General features: G+C 36.7%; 1 protein-coding gene across 2 annotated transcripts in view; it reads left to right on the top strand.

The window, feature by feature from the left end:
- zdhhc9 (zDHHC palmitoyltransferase 9) overlaps window positions 1–17,816 on the top strand; it is a 40,310-nt gene that overhangs the window by 13,255 nt on the left and 9,239 nt on the right. For both annotated transcript variants that reach the window (XR_015506830.1, NM_001110026.1), the window contains 5 exon segments: window positions 4,314–4,474; window positions 11,437–11,595; window positions 14,430–14,567; window positions 16,949–16,997; window positions 17,235–17,337. Coding sequence is in view for 1 of the 2 variants with exons in the window: in NM_001110026.1 (NP_001103496.1) it covers window positions 4,314–4,474; window positions 11,437–11,595; window positions 14,430–14,567; window positions 16,949–16,997; window positions 17,235–17,337 (610 nt within the window). In the remaining variant the exon portion in view is untranslated.

Genomic DNA, 17,816 nt, shown 5'->3' on the forward strand with positions numbered 1-17,816 from the left:
TGTTTTTCTGCTATGCCACTGAGGAGTAGAGGATGTTTGCAGAACGAACCAGTACAGAATAATGGAAAAAAAGTTTGCAAAACTCATATTAATACACATATTAATACATGACTGTTCATACAATGTCAGATCTGTATCGCATTTAAGACCAAGTGGCACAAATCAGAATTGAAAAGATCAGATGTCATGCGGTTTGGGCTGTTTACACTGTCATGACAAAAACAGAGTCAAATGTGTGCAAAAAAAGCTGATTCGGGCCACATTTGCCTGCAGCGTGAATATAGCCTATGAAAACAAATTATATTAGTCTCATCCCCTCTTAATTTTTGGCTGATCCAGAAAACACTCATATCCATGATTCACAAGCCACAATTTGATCAAAAGCATGAATTTTGTAAACCATTTAACTACCAACACTGATATCGGTACTGATTTTGACATTAAACAATTTGCTCTTTATAATAGTTTAACCGTACTCTCGCTCCATCTTTTTCAGTTTTTGTACATAGTGCTCCTTTTACAGTGATCCAACTGCTTCCCACTCTGCATTTTTTGGCACTTGAAAATCCTGTTCTAAAACTGTCACATTGCGGAAGTCAGAAGCTTCGCAAATAGGACTTTGTCTTGATTTTTAACAATAAAGAGTTGATTATGTACGCCTAGGCACAGTACTGTGTATTTAGCTTTTTTATGAACGAAGCTGGTAATTATGGTGGTTAAATAGCCTTGTGCATCTTCAGTGATGAAAACAGAATCTGCACTAATAGGGCAGCTGCTTATCTCTGGTATTGATTATGAGGAGAGAAAGAGAGAGAGGTCACATTCAGCACTGCATCATGGGTAATATCCGGGAATCACAAGGATGTGATAGGAACTGATGATGGAGTAGGTCCTGGATGCTTCAAGTCATCCACACACACACACACACACACACACACACACACACACACACACACTTCTCAGTTTTGCTCTACTCCGACACAGCTTTCACAATAATAAATGTATTTCCCTGCAGCATTCTGGACCGTATCTAGGCAGTGGAAAGTTTTATCGTATGGCTCTGCTCTGCTTTTTCGCTCCTCTTTATGTTTTCTGGTCTCGCATTTTAAACAGATCAAACTAATCTGACTCGTCCCACAGGTAGAATTCCAGTGTATGTATGGCTGTGGTTGGTATGTGACACACAGGCGTGTGACGCAGCTAAACGTTCACCATGTACTAGTCTGACTGGAAAATTGTCTTTCTGATGCTAATATCGTTTACAGCTTCATTGTGCTGTTGTGTGCAGATTATTAGTACATGTTATAAGGGAAAACCCACAAGGCTAGTGTGGACCGGTTAAACTGGTGTTCTAGTTTGCATTGTAGGAGGATTAGTTTGACACGTTAACTTGTATATAACTTTATATCCATATTGTATTTCAAGTGTTTTTTGTGAAGTGTATCTACCCCAAAGCATTGAAAGTGAAAGTGAAATGATGCAGGATGTGCAGTTTTAGAACAAAATATGAAAGCAAGTTATGCTAATGAGATGAGTAACTTTCAAGAAATAAACACTTAGTGTTTCTGAGTACTTGTACATTTATTTACTTTTTATTTGTTATTTGTGTGAAAAATAGAATTAGGACATCCATTTATATTAACTAAATGCATAGTAGTGCTCTATGCTATGCATAATCAAATGATTTAATGTATTAGTGTCTGTGCATATTGAACCACAAAAAAAAAACAATGGTTCAGTTTCTGCCATATTCACTTTTATTCAGTGTCTTTCATTTCACGATAACTAATCTGACAGTCTTTTCACAAGCATAAAATACACACCAAATCTCAAGCATCTTCATGACATTGAAAAGCATTCTTCACTGCATTTACCTCTATTTGATTTTAAGTGTTATAAGTGTTATATTATTAGTCTCAAAGTTAAGCAAAATTACAGTTGAGCTTAAATGATTTTATGATGATAAAGTGTAGAGTTTATAGAATAACTGCACTCTCTAACTCTGTAAAGGGATGGAGTTTCCTGAAGTGCAGGAAAAGCTACATAAATAAAGGTTTTGATGTATTAGGATTTAAAAAAATCTTTACAACCTGTTTATATTAAAAAGTTTGCGAAGAATATGTTTTAATTCAATTGTTACTTAAACGTTCGACTTGACAAATTGTTTGGTACCAGTAGTTTCTTGTCCCTATTATAGTGTGTTTTTGCTATGCTGAGTAATGTTTCCAATTGCAGATATTTCTGTTGACTTTCTGAAGAGTTGTTTAATTTAAATAATCCTTTCATCAGAGTATTTGTTCACTGCAGTTCTGCTAAATTGTGAATCCTCTCAATATAACAAAGGAAGTGTAGACATGACTTATATAAGATTCATTGTAGAGAGCTCTTTGACATAGCAATGCACTATGTGTGTGACCACCTTTCAGTGATTATGAGGGGGTGCACTATTTGCACATTCTGAACTAAACAAATTCACAATTAAAAAAAAAATTACTGAAAATTGTGTCTGTGAATAACGGTGACTAATTGCCACGTGTCTACCATTAGCCACAGAAATAAACGTCTATTGACTGTTGATGCAATTGAGTGGAGACAGGAACTATTTAGGATATTCATGTATATGCATATTCCACACAATACCATGCAGTTCGTAACATTTTAATTTAGTGTCTTAATTCCTATGATCACATCTGTACAATTTAGTATGATCTGCTTATCCCCCATTGACGATTGGGATTTTGGGCAGGGTTGGGTGTCATGTCTCCTTGGTAAAATCCTACAGTTTAGTAAACTAATTAAAATAGTTATGTTTCATTGTGGGATCAGGCTGGGATATTCAGAAATTAGTAGTGTAGAGTATCATACAAGCTATTGTAAGACACTAGGAAATATACATAGTTTTGATAATCAAAGTTAAGTTTTAATGGATACAATTGGTGACTGCAGAGGGACTTTAAAATCTAGTTCTTTGCATTGTGTTGTCAGGAGCACTCATATCTTCTTTCTTTCAATGTATGTGATGTCCTTTTTACATGCAGAATGCAAAGTGTTGCAATTTTCCCCCTGAGAGTAAATGTACTGTGCACCATTACAGTGATGTATTAGCCATACATTATGTCGGTATAGCCGGTCTACATAGCAGGAGAGAGTGGTGGAGGAGAGCCAGGGTGACCCTATTAATAGCTCAATGCAGTGGCCTGTGGAGTCGACCAATCTGCTGCAGGGTGAGCGGAGGGAGGCACTTTTACAGGGCCTGAGATTTTTTGCAATTTATGGGAGCTACCAAATTCATCACTGTGTGGCTGTCTGCCTGGAGGAGCGGAGAAAGCTCAGTCGGTCTTAGTAAACATCCGTCCTGACTGCTTCATTGTCAGCTCTGAAAAGACTTTAGAGAAGAGCGGATAGCTAAATTGGGTACATGGTATTATAAATCATCTTCATTAATGATTTTTGTTGATTTAGGAGGAACAGCTTACTATTACTTCATTAGAAAGACAACCAAAATGTTTTTACGTTGAATTTAGGAAAACTATGTGGAACTGACCCAATTTAAATGTCTGTTTTTTGTTGCTTTTGGTATACCTTAGGAAAACTCCTCGGTCTCAAATGGTGTTGGGGAAAGTTACTTTTGAAAGTAATGCATTACAATATTTAGTTACTCTCCAAAAAAGTAACTATTTGTGTAACTTGGTTACTTTTTTTTTTTTTTTTTTTTTTGATTTTTTTTTGCCTTTTTGCCTTTTATTAAGTGGATAGGACAGTATTTCAGACAGGAAGCGAAGTGGGAGAGAGAGGGGTTAGGGACGGGAAATGTCCTCGAGCCGGGATTCGAACTCGGGACTCCCTGAAGCGCTACAGCACCATATGTCGACGCACAAACCCCTAGGCTATTGCGCAGACATAACTTGGTTACTTTTTAAAAGTAAATTTAGTTAAATATTTAGAAAAGTATAATATTATTAAATTTTTTTTAGTATTTTGTTACTTTACAAGTTACTTAGAAAAGTAATGGGGCTTATGGTGTAATGCATTACCCCAACACTGGTCTTTAGATCTGTAAGCACATATATATATATATATATATATATATATATATATATATATATATATATATATATATATATATATATATATATATATTTACCTCTTTCAAAAGTGTTTTTTATTATTGTGTTGCTGAATCAATTTCTTAATTAGTTTTGTTCCATTTATAGCACAGAAGGATTTATTCCTGTCCTGTATCCTTAATGCAGTGAATTTCATGTCTTCCTCATTATTTCTTGTGATCATTCTTGTTCTCTGGTCCTGCACAGGTGTCCGTATCTGGCAGTCCACCTGTCTCCTGCCATCCCTGTGTTTGCAGTGTTGCTGTTCGTCTTCGTGATGGCCATGCTACTCAGAACCAGCTTCAGTGACCCAGGGGTGCTGCCGCGAGCCCTGCCCGAGGAGGCCAACTTTATTGAGATGGAGATCGGTGAGTGTCATGGAGTTCAGCCAAGGGGATTTCAGGTTCAATGCCATAGTTTGTACCATCAGTGCCACCTGCGGGTGTTTGGACCCAGTACAGGGAAGGCCATGAATACTGTATCAGGCATGTGGAGGAAGTGGGACGGTGTTTGCTCAGACCTGCTGATTAATTTATTGTTTTGTTTTGCGAATTTTAAAAAGGTTGAGTGTTTTGGACCGTGAATTCTGAGGTCAGCTGGGAAACATTGTGTACTTTTAGACTTCATGATAATGCGGCTGTGTTTAATTGTTATCTAGTTATGGTTTTCGATATTTAAGGGATGATTTGCCCAATTATTAAAACTAGGTTATAATTAACTCTTAAAACAGTTTCTTTTCTTTTTTTCTGTTAAACTGAAAAGATGTTTTGAAAAATGATGGAAAGCAGCAGCTATTACTATAAGTCAGTAGCTGCTTCATTCTTTGTTCTTCAGAACATATTTTCTTAAATGCATAAAAATGTAGAACCACTTAACTGTAAGTAAATAATAAGGCTTATTAGTAAATATTTATATATTTACTATAAATAGTCATTTGTAATTCTAAACAATATAGAAATATGATTAACAATATATAAATAGTAATTTGGGAACTTGGAGGTTTATTTTCTTAAGTGACATTTGTTTTTGTGGAAATGGATTTAAAGCCGTCATATTTTTCTTTTTGCACTTTCGACTTCTGTGTGAAATAAACAGATGTACAAAGATACAAAGCACAAAGTCTATTCTAAAAGGAGTGCATTTTTTTGTTCATAGACTGTAACGGATATGGACGTAATATTCGTGACGTCACCCATAGCCTTCTGAAGAGCATAAATTAAGCTACAAGTAAGCGTGGCCAACTGTTTGCATTTTGTTCATGCATCATCTCATGGACCAGCTACAGCTGTCAGATTCTGGAATGCATTCAAGTTCTAAAGTAAAATATAAATGATCTTAAGTAAAAAACATACATTTATAGATATGGTAGATAAATATATAATTTCACTCACCTGGCAAATGCTTTGTGAGCACAATTAAGTGCACACAGCATGCCATATCATCTGATAATTGTAGGAAATAATTCCAAAAGGCAACTGACAGTATAAAGCCATATAAAAACAAAACAAAAATATGATGTATATGCTGAGCTCAGCAGCTAATCAGGCGGAATTAGCTGAGGTGGCGTAACGGTGACCAGCGAGACCTAGCTGTCACTCATGTGGCCACGCCCTTAAATATGCTGACTTAATATAACTTAATATAAATGAAACGGATGAGTTGATTGAAAAAAATCACAGTCTTTACAGTTTTCATTTAGTGTAACATTAGCATTATGCACCAAAATTATTTTTGTACCAGGCTTTAAACACCATTTCTGTTGTAAAGTTGACCATTTTAACATTGGGGCCAATAGAAATGTGCTCTATTATGGAGCCAGGCCTAGCGGAATTTCAATGAATTGCAGTTTCAGTAACTTTCGTATTGGCTTTCAAGGGAGAGTGGGATGTTGCCGCTTGATTTCAACCTAAGTTGCAATTGCAATATATTTGATTTGCAGTTCTGCAAAAAAGAAAAAAAGAAAACTGTAAAATTATGACTTAAAAAAAAGCTAATTCAGACTTTTCCCATCTAAATTGTGCGGGGAAAAATCTAAACTGAAAGTCAGTTACCTTTTTTGTAGTATGAATACAAAAAATATTATATTCATATAATATTTATTTTAAAAAAAATTTTTGCTTTGGTTTAAGATATAGGAGTTTTTAGTAGAGGACAAACCAATATACCTAAAACTTTATAAAGCAAATTGTATGTACAGTGTTCACATCAATTTGCAAGACTCCAGTTTTGCAGTGATTCATTTTCACTAGTCCCTCAGCCAGGCATGGGCTTGTATAAGATTCTGGCGGTATGATAACCTTGGATAAAAATGTCTAGGTGTCACGGTATTGTGATGACTGCTGTAAAATATGCTTTTTAAATGTCTGGGTAAAAAATAAAACTTTCCACCCCATTAAACAGAATATATTTAATTTTTAGGAAATTTGAAATAATTTGGACCAGTAACTTTTGATGTAGAATTTCCTAAAAAAAAACTAAATAAAATACTTGTATATATCTTAGAAATGAAAAAACAATAAAACTTTGGCTGTTTTAAAGCCTTGACTTTCCCAAACCACAGTAAACCTTGAAACTGGTTATCGTCTCATGCCTACCCTTAGCAGTTATCCCACATCTGCTTTGAATATTCACAAGTAAGATTTCAGACATGAACTGCTCCAGGAGAGTTCAGGGTTGCGTCTGATCCGTGCAATTTTTCAATCCCATACTTTCCTTTTTCCCACTATTTTTCTTCACTTTACAATCCTTTAGAGGCACGAAAAGTAAAATAAGAATTCTTCACATGACTTGCTGCTGCACACCCACACAAACTCAACTGCCTTGAACAGAAACCAGTGTTCTGACTGTTCTGACTGAAAGTCATACATTTTGCAGGAGTGTTTGGCAGAAACGGTTTCATATAATTTTTTTTAGGGCTCACTAGAGACATTTGTGTTTTATTTATTTTTTGATGTGCTTGAGAATTCACTGCTTTGGTAGATTGCATTAGACTTGATCTATCCTCATCCACAGTAAACTGAAATGGCCTACTGTTTGGCTTGCAAAAAATCTCCTTACATCTACAGAAAAATAGACTTTTATATATTCCTTTTTGAAAATATAAAAGAAAAACCTTAAAATAGGCTGATTAGTAGTTTTTGCAAGCTTGTCCTACTTTGAATGTCACAAAGGTTAACATCAGCATATTAAACTAATTAAATGCAATTAGCTTAGATTAACTTGCTGCTCTCGTCATGCTAATTTCGCTTCTGGTGATTCATTCGTATGGTTGAGGCTCTTTGGGAATATTGCTTTCTGTAGTTCAGTCACCAGCCTGTCACTGTTCCCTTCTGAGATCTGGGCTACACTAAAGATGAACTCATCTCTGTTCACTCCCTTCTCTCTGTTCCTCCTGCATCATCTCTTCTTCCCTTGCTGGTTTCTCTGTGTTTTCTAAAACGAGAGCTCTGTTGTTCTACATCAGCACCGCCGCTGACACTCAGATGTGCCTTTGGGGCCTTGCAGCATTTGTTATTACTGATGTTCACTAAACCAGGACATCACTTCCTGTGGCAATTCCCCTGATGAACCACTGCATACTCTGATGTCTAATTTCTACTAGCTTATTTTCAATGGTTTTGTGGAGCATATTCACAACTAGAATTGTTCTCTCTGTGAAGTAGTATGCTGGTAAACTTGACTAAGAAATTCTATAACATTATATTGCAACTTTCGGCAACTAAAATTATTGTTATATTAATATTATTTTATTTTATTTTTTAAGCCAAACTGTCCCAACCTTAATTTGAATAGCCAGTGATTTGTTTGTAGTTTAAAAGATTAGATAAATCCCACACACACACACCTTTGCTGATTGTTTTATTGCATATTTGTCACGCTTAAAAGTGCAATTAAATTGGCCATTACTTTTTCACATTAGGTCAGGCACATTTGTTGAAAATTTTCCCTTAATAAACCAATTTATGGGGTGGCGCGGTGGCTCTGGTTAGCATTGTCACCTCACAACAAGAAGGTCGCTGGTTTGAGTCCTGGCTGGGCCAGTTGGCGTTTCTCTGTGGAGTTTGCATGTTCTCCCCCTGTTGGCATGGGTTTCCTCCAGGTGCTCTGGTTTCCCCCACTGTCCAAAGACATGGGCTATAGGTGAATTGAATAAACTAAATTACTCTTAGTGAATGTGGGTAAATGTGAGAGTGTATTGGTGTTTCGCAGTGCTGGGTTGCAGCTGGAAGGGCATCCACTGCTTAAAACATATGCTGGATGACTTGGCAGTTTATTCCGCTGTGGCGACCCCTGATAAATAAAAGGACTAAGCCGAAGGAAAATGAATGAATAAAATCATATCATCATTTACAAACTCACCACACGACAACCCCGAAACATTATTAATTCTGAGTGTGCCTCGCACAGGTTAGTGGGTTTGACAAACCACCTGTAGAAAGCACACACTTTCATCTCTGACACTAACTGACACTTGCACAAGTTTTGCACATTTGCACCAGACACGTTCTTAAAAAAACAAGCACAATGCATTGATGTAACAGTATTCCATTTGTCACGACTTAACAAGCGGATGGCACCCAAACCAAAATATTTGGTATTGATTTGAATGTAGCAGCTTAAAATAGGACCGTTTTGTTTGTGAACTGTAGTGGGGCAGGGCAAAGATTGATTTCAACAAATTTCCTCTGCCGTTTCAACATCCCAGCTTTAATATGCTATTTTTAGATGAATGTCTCTGTGGCTGATTAAAAGTGGCTGATTCTGGATCAGATACACGTACTAAAGTGCCATTTTGTGCCAACCCAGGCATGTGGATTAACAGGCAGCTGTGTATTTCTGCATTCTGAGTTCTGAGTACATGATAATGCAGTCATTTCACCAGAGCATAATAACACAGCAGAGACAAATATCACCCTTTTTTTACACTGTGCAATGACATTTAACCCTGGTCTTTTAAACAAAGTATTTTTACTTCATTATTTTCAAAAGAAAAGAAAGTGAGTCATTATGATTACATGAGACCAAGGAAAAGAAAAAAAATGCTTATTTCTTGGTCTGGATGGAGACAAATTCATGAAATCGAGCAATTTCAATTCTGTCATTCTGTAATGAAACACTAGTTATAATATAATTATAACTAAAGCAATAAATGAACTCAATTGTCCTGGTTTCATCTCCTCATAAAATCAACCTACAATATTGTAAATTAGCATTATTTGTTGACAATTTACTGGTTAGTTTAGTGGCATCACATGCAGTGAGACTGTTGTTTTATCAAAATAAATGGTTTGGATTGGAGACAAGAGGCTTATGTTTCATGTTTTGATCATAATTAGCCTGTCAGGGTTTATTCGGTGACAATGACTGGCTTTCTTTTTCATATTTTCTAAAAATTTCCTTTGAAATGTTTTTTATTCTTTCTTAGTTTGTTCACATTAGCCAGAATTGTTTTGATTAAAATGATCTCTGGTGTGATTGCTTGCTTTGTTCATCCAGTTCATTTGAATAAACATGAAAGCTGCCATCCAAAGCTTGGTGCTCATCAAACAAGCTGCAAAAAAGGGGTTTTGTCCATTCACAAGCAAACTGTTTGTAGTTTGATTGAAATATGAACCCGACACAGACCAAAGACTATATCAACCAAAAACAGGACAAGATGTGACCATAACAAAAGACAGCACTCAAGCATATGTGTTTTCTCTTCATAGCTGTGATAATCTCTTTTATTTCTAGAGGTGTTTTGACTCATTTACTGTGTCAACATGTTCTCAATCGATAAAAATAGTAATATATACAAATATACATTGAACACATTCAGCAAATTATAGTTTTGGATGTTTTGGAAATACTGTAGCATTTACAGTCATGTGAAAAATTTAGGACACCATATTGGATTTCAGTTTTCCAGACAGTACATAATAAAACAGTCCAAATAGTCCTTAGCTATTCTTAAAATTCAGAAGATAAACCTCAGATTACCAATGTTAGATGTATAATATCACACCTTGTCATCCGTTTATTCGTTTTTTTTTTTGGCTTAGTCCCTTTTATTAATCAGTAGTCGCCACAGCAGAACAAACCGCCAACTAATCCAGCAAATGTTTTATGCTGCGGATGCCCTTCCAGCTACAACCCAACACTGGGAAACATCCGTACACACACTCAATAACACACACTATGGCAAATTCAGCTTATTCATTTCAGTTATACCGCATGTCTTGGACTGGGGGGAAACTGGAGCGCTTGGAGGAAACCCAAGGGAACACAGACAGAACATGCAAACTCCACACAGAAATCAACAAGCAACAACCTTCTTTCTGTAAGGCAATCGGGCTACCCACTGTGCCACCGTGACACCACATCTTGTCATTAGCATATATATTTTCTAACAAAAATAAAGCCAAGATATAAAGCCACGCGTGACGAACCTAGGGCACCCTATGATTTGGATGCTTGTAGATCTACTTTTAGCAGTAATTACTTAAAAGAAATTATTTTCTGAATGACCTTTTCAGTCTCTCTGATCATTCTGGAGAAGTTTTGGAGTTTTATTTATTTTTTTGTTGCAGAGCTCTGACCACAAGATTTTAGTCAGGATGAGCTCTGGACTTGACTATTGCAACAATTTTTTTGTTGTAAATTTGCTGGTGTGCTCGGTATCAGTGTCTTGTTGCATGATCCAATTTTGGCTAAACTTTAGCTATGGGATGGGCATTGGTTTAACACACACCTGAAGCTCACAACCAACAGACTGGTAAAACGATGATGATCATTTGATTAGGAGTGCCTGAATTATTTAGCTAGCGCTATATGTTATTGTTTTATTTCCCAAAATTTAGAACTTGCTACAGATCAGATAATATTCATATCCTGATATGAAAAATACGAATTTAATGTGAACTGGATTTTAATTAAGGGCTTATTTTTTTCACGTAACTGTATATGTATAAGCCCACTTTTGTTTTGTTTTGTATCTTTAGGTTTGACCTTAAAAACGATCATGTGAATTCTAGCCAATCAGGACTAAGTAATTTTTTTCCTAACCATATCACAAAAATGAACCATTCTTAGACTTGAAGACTTGACGCGAAGATCCCTTAATCTCCGTCTTTGACTATACTATAAAACTCATTACGCTAAATAACATAAATAACTATACTGTGCTTGAGAGTGTGACCGCTTAAAGAGCCATGCATAGCTCAAAGTTCATGTCACTGATTTAGAGGTGTTTTTTTTCTGCTCCTTGTGTCATTGAGTCATGTGATCTTGAGTGAGATGTTTTATGTGTCGTGCATATGGATTGTTGACTGTTTTTACCTGCCTGTTGCAGAAGCGGCCAATGGGAATGTCTTGGCTGGACAGCGGCCTCCCCCCCGCATTAAGAATGTGCAAATTAACAATCAGATCGTCAAGCTGAAGTACTGCTACACCTGCAAGATCTTCAGACCCCCTCGTGCTTCACACTGCAGCATCTGTGACAACTGCGTGGGTGAGTGATTGAAACGTGTCTAAAATAACTTGTATTATGAATGACATTTCAAATTGTGTGATTTCTCTGAAGAGATTTGTGCTGGAACTTTTTTTTTTTTAAGAAGGATGCATTAAATGAATCAAAGGTGACATTAAAAGTAAAACGGGATATTTTTAGATATGGGTAATGCTGTTTAAAGGATCATGAGATGTTTTTATTTAAAATATTCTGTGTAAGTTTTTTCACCTTTTGATAATAAGAGATGTTTTTTCTTATTGTTGGCATATTAGAATGCTTTCTAAAGGATCATGTGGCACTGATTACTAGTGCAATAGCTGCTGTAAAATCAGGTTATCAATCACAGGAATAAATGAGATTTTGAAATATTATTACTGTTATTATTATTGTTACTATATTAAAATAGAAATGCAGTTTTAAATTGGAATTTCGACTGCTATATATGGGTTCAAAATAAAAGAGATTTTCAATCATTAGGACGATGGGTCCTATTATACACCCAGCACAATAAGAAGCAAGACGTGTACAGCGTGATTTGTTGCTATTTTCAGACTAGCATAATCCTAATATTCATGTTTTGCCCACGGTTATTAAATAGCAAATCCATTAGCACGACTTTGTGCACTTATGGGTGTTCTGGTATAAAAAGGAGGTGTGTTGAGGCGCAATGTTGGCATGTACTATTTTGAGAAACTAAAATATAATGCAATCAACCAAATGCTTACACATTGTTTAAGACACATAGGATGTACAGCGATACACAAATATCTTTACATATGAAAAAAATAAGAAATTAAAATATTACATTAATATTAATAAAAATTTTAATCTCTACTTAAATATAAAAAAACATTACCTCCATGCCTCCTTCCTGTCAGGGGGCTTTTTTCAGTTTATTCATGACAATTTGCATAATAATGATGTTGTTACTATTATTAGCAGTATTTTTTATTATATGCATATTTATATTTGTTTTAATAAAAAAAAGTTTAGATTTGTCCATCTGTCTGGTTTTGGACCATATGGGCCATAGGGCATGTGTTTAGATGTAACATGACTACATTTCGTTATTATTGTTTAATTATTCGTTTGCTGGAAATTAGAACTGAATTAAGAAAAGTTTTTTAACAAATTTGAGCCTAACAATATAAATTAAATATGTAGGCTAATGGTTGTCTTCAGTGGACTGCGTTTCCACCATTTCTTTATCCACAAGAGTAAAGGAGTAAAGTAAAGAGAAAGTAAAGAGGCCAAATGGAGGAGGCTCGCTCTTTATCCTTGCGCAGCGGATGATCTGTTTAACTTTGTTTGCTAGTGAAGCTTTCAGAAGCTTTTCAGCTATGTAAATCACAAATGCACAGAGTTGTGCGACGCAACCGACTCATAAAGGGAATGGGAGATGAGACTCTGATTGGTTTAATGCACGCTATGCTCAAAACACACCCATAACTCATGAAGAGAATAAGCACAACCCTGTTAGACCATGCGCTTGGTGCAGAGCGTATATATTTTTTTTCTGTCCTTAAAATAGCAAAAGTAGATTCGGACATGCCCTTCATGCTTTTACGCCATATGATTTACGGCCGATTCACATGGGGCTTCAGCGCTTGACCGAGGGCGTGTCTGATGTTGGGGCTGACGCGATCGTCATATTAGTCCGCAGTCGGCTACTGTCTGAGCTGGGGTTGTTTGGAATTTTTTTTACATTTTATTATTGTTTTTGTCAAATTAATGTCTTTGAAATATCTGCACACATACATGCCATTTCATGCTTCAGTATAATAGTGAATTGTTGAGAGATGAGTCAGATAGGACACACACACACACGCACACACACACACACACACACACACACACACTTGCTCACACATATTGCAAGGTTAGTGAGATGCATATGCTGATATTAGAGAGTTCACTGAGGGCTCAGTTTTGCCCTCTTTGCACAGTCATCGTTAACACAGGGCCATTTGTTTGGGCATCGTGCACCTGCCACACACACACACACACACACACACACACACACACACACACACACACACACACACACACACACACACACACACACACACACACACACAGAAAATATCTGCTTTGGGTACCATCTTCTTCTTAGTTCAAAGTGCCTTATGCTATTTTAAAGATTCTGATTTTGTTTTGTAGGTTTCCAATTCACAATGTCTGAAATGGTTTATTTCCCTCTATCATGTGAAATTAAACCCCTCCTTTTTGAGAGCCTGCTGTACTCTTAATTGGTCTAATATGTTGTGATTGGTCAACTGCTTTCATTTCACATTGGAAACCAAATGCTCATTACCATAATCTGAATTTCAGTTATGCATGCTACTTCGAGAACTGATACAAACGTTGATAATGCATTGTTTTTTTTTTATCATGTACATTCAAGTCCTCATGTTTTGGAAATGCACATGGAGTGGATCAGTTGTCCATCAGATGCATGCAAAGATGTCTTGACGTGTTAGCTATACAAACCAAACTCTTTAAGTCCTCAGCCACAGCTACAGTGTTTGAGGGGCGAAGTAGTTGTTATTGATAGGCAACAAATGAACAAAACATAAAGTGCCATTATGCAGACTTGTTATAAATCTGATTGAGGTTAAGCCAGAAGCAAGACTGAAAGACTGACAAATTGTTTCAGACTTGTTTTCAGAATATATTCTTTCTTTTGGCAGCCAATAACTCCATTAATCTTGCACTAATTTTTGAAAGTGAAAAAAATAAAGTAGTAGAAAAAACCCTGTAGTAGAGTCTAATCCTCCTACTACTACTATTAATAATAATAATTAATAAGTCTCTATACTTTGTCTTTCCTTTAGACCGGTTTGACCATCATTGCCCCTGGGTTGGAAACTGCGTAGGAAAGAGGAATTACCGATATTTCTACTTGTTTACACTCTCGCTGTCTCTACTCACCATCTACATCTTCGCCTTCGACATTGTCCATGTGGTTTTACGTGAGTATTTTTAACAAGAATACATGTGTGTGCATCTGTATCTATGCTGTTGACATGCAAAGTCAGATTGTTTGATAGAGCACTTTAGGTTTTCATGTTATCAATAGCCATTTAACATGCACAGAAGGTCCACCGGTATAATGACTGGGCTTTCTGGGAAAACAATCTCTTTTAAGCGACACTCAATATGTATGCGAATGCTTTTCTCTCAGGCGTGGTTCGGTCTGGGAGTGTTCAGGATATCGGCTCTTGTTGATGTCTGCTATTTTTTCTTACTTTGATCTTCCTCTTCTAAAAGTGCACTATAGATGGCAAGGACAAGAGAGAAGTAAATGCCTAGACGATTTGCTGTGATCTTAGGACGAAGCACGAAACATTCTGACATTCATTTTGAGGATTTATCTGTTTACAAGCACAGATTGTACACAGTCAGAATGAAAAAAAAGTATTATAGCGTACAAGTAACACTACTTATGTCTTCATGCAAACAGAATGTTTACACATTTTAGGATATCACTTTAAAAACTAAAACTTAAGTGTGCATAAAAACACAAACTCAACGGCCACTTTATTAGGTACACCTGTCCAACTGCACGTTAGTGCAAATTTCTACTCAGCCAATCACATGGCAGCAACTTAATGCACTTAGGCATGTAGACATGGTCAAGACGATCTGCTGCAGTTCAAACTAAGCATTAAAATGGGAAAGAAAGGTGATTTAAGAGACCCTTTAATGTAGCATGGTTGTTGGTGCCAGATGGGCTGGTCTGACTATTTCAGAAACTGCAAATCTACTGGGATTTTCATGCACAACCATCTCTAGCATTTACAAAGAATTGTCTAGTCTAAAAAAAGAGAAAACATCCAGTGTGATCCTGTCTGCTAAGAACAGGAAACTTAGGCTACAATTTGCACAGACTCACCAAAATTGGACAATAGAAGACTGGAAAAAACACTGCCTGGTCTGATAAGTCTTGATTTCTGCTGCAACATTTGGTCGGTCGGGTCAGAATTTGGCATCAACAACATAAAAGCATAGATCCATCCTGCCTTGTATTAAAGGTTCAGGCTGGTGTTGGTGTAATGGTGTGGGGAATATTTTCTTGCCACACTTTAGACCCAATAGTACCAATTGAGCATCGTGTCAATGCCACAGCCTACCTGAGTATTATTGCTGATCATGTCCATCCCTTTATGACCACCATGCACCCATCTTCTCATGGCTTCTTCTAGCAGGGTAACGCACCATGTCATAAGGCCCGAATAATCTCAGACTAGTTTTTTTGAGCAAGACAATGAGTTCACTGTATTCAAATGGCCTCCACAGTCACCAGATCTCAATCCAATAGAGCACTTTTGGGATATGGTGGAACGGGAGATTCACATCATGGATGTGCAGCAGACAAATCTGCAGCAACTGCATGATCCTGTCATGTCAATATGGACCAATATTTCCATTATCTTGTTGAATCTATGCCACAAAGGATTGAGGCAGTTCTGGAGGCTAAAGAGGGTCCAACCCAGTACTAGTAAGGTGTACCTAATAAAGTGGCCAGTGAGTGTACTTCTGCACTCTGAGATAATTTCACAAATTCAATCATTTTATTTTCACCTTAACAGATGACGTGATTTAATAACTGAACTGATTGGATCACTGGGGGTAGGCTAAACAACAAAAAAAGTCAAAATTTACACGCACACCAAAACGGGAATACACAATCAAAAATAACACTATATTTTTTTCTACACGCCAAACAACGTGACAACCAACTCGCTCTCTCACTCCACCCCCATTCACTTTTTTTAAAAGATGTCCTGGTCACTCCAGCCAATCCCAGGGCACGTCATCTACATAATTAAAGAGAGAGAAAGAGAGAGAGAGAGACACACACACTCACCTGCGAATGCAACAAGTCAGCCATCCCAAACATTTCTGGTGAACTGTCAAGCTATTAAAAATTTGGCTGAAAAACACTAGCTATGCAAATACTCCATTAGCCAATAAATAAAAGCATTATGTATTGCGTTTCGCTATTTTAAGTTTGGATGAACGCATTGCTTATAATGCTTTAGACTAGTGTTTGTTATGTCCTTATTTGAGTGTAGCAGCATATGGATAACACACTAAAAAATAATGACAAGTTCTGGGTGAGCTATTCCTTCAGCAGATAACTAGGCTGAATGCAAATGTAGCTACTGTGGATGAAAAGGTGCATGTAAAGGAACAACACAAACTTCTCAGCACTGGCAGAGTGTAGGTGGAGGTGTGAAAGTCTTCTGAACATGTGATGATGGCAGGGAGAAAGTGAGAAACTTGGACATCTGATGGTAGCATGCATGCATAAATGATGTAAATAAAAACAATCTTGTTTGTTTTATAGGTTCTGTGGACTCGGGATTTGTGAATACCCTTAAAGAAACTCCAGGAACATATCCTTTCATATGAGCTTCAGAGCCACTCGCTGAAGATCTGCAAAATAATATGAGCTCCTCATAAACCTGTCATGCTGTGAATGAACTATCTAGAAAACACAGTGTTTTTGTGCTAGTTGGATGACATTTAAACACGCACTCACCACATATAATCTGTGTAGCTGAACAGTGAAATATTAAAGTTCAGTCATATTGTAGATATGAGCATGTTGTTTCCTTGACCCGTCTTTGCACTGTGTTGGAGGTTTTGGTTTGCTTCTTCACCCTCTGGTCTGTGGTGGGATTGACTGGCTTTCACACTTATTTGATCTCCCTCAATCAGACCACCAATGAGGACGTAAGTGTGTTTTTTACCTGTCATTTTTACAGTTTGCTGTTTTCACATGGCTGGAGAGATAAACACATGCCCTCGAGTGTTGCAGCACACACAAGATCCAGCAGTCACCTTGGCAACCGTGCCGTCTCTGCGATAAAGCAAGCACAGAGAACATCTCAACATGAGTTTTATGTATCCTGTATCCACAGTACATACAGTGGTTATGGCTTTGTTGACGAACAAGGGACACACTGCTGTCACATTGCATTTTAAGGGATTTTAAGATGAGCACAAATCCCTTGTTTTTATAGTAAATGTTAGCTATGTTAGATAAGATCTTACATAACGCAAGATTAACCTTGCATGAAAAGCAGCTTTAAATGTCTCCCATTTAAAAGCATATCATCCAATTGCATACTGAGGTTTTTTATTTTATTTTAATTTAGTTCATTTTAAAAACATTTTTAGTTTATGTACTAAGTTTATTACAAATTTATCAA

This window comes from Danio rerio, chromosome 14 (assembly GCF_052040795.2).
Source record: "Danio rerio strain M-AB ecotype USA chromosome 14, GRCz13ab, whole genome shotgun sequence".
Classification (NCBI taxonomy): Eukaryota; Metazoa; Chordata; class Actinopteri; order Cypriniformes; family Danionidae; genus Danio; species Danio rerio.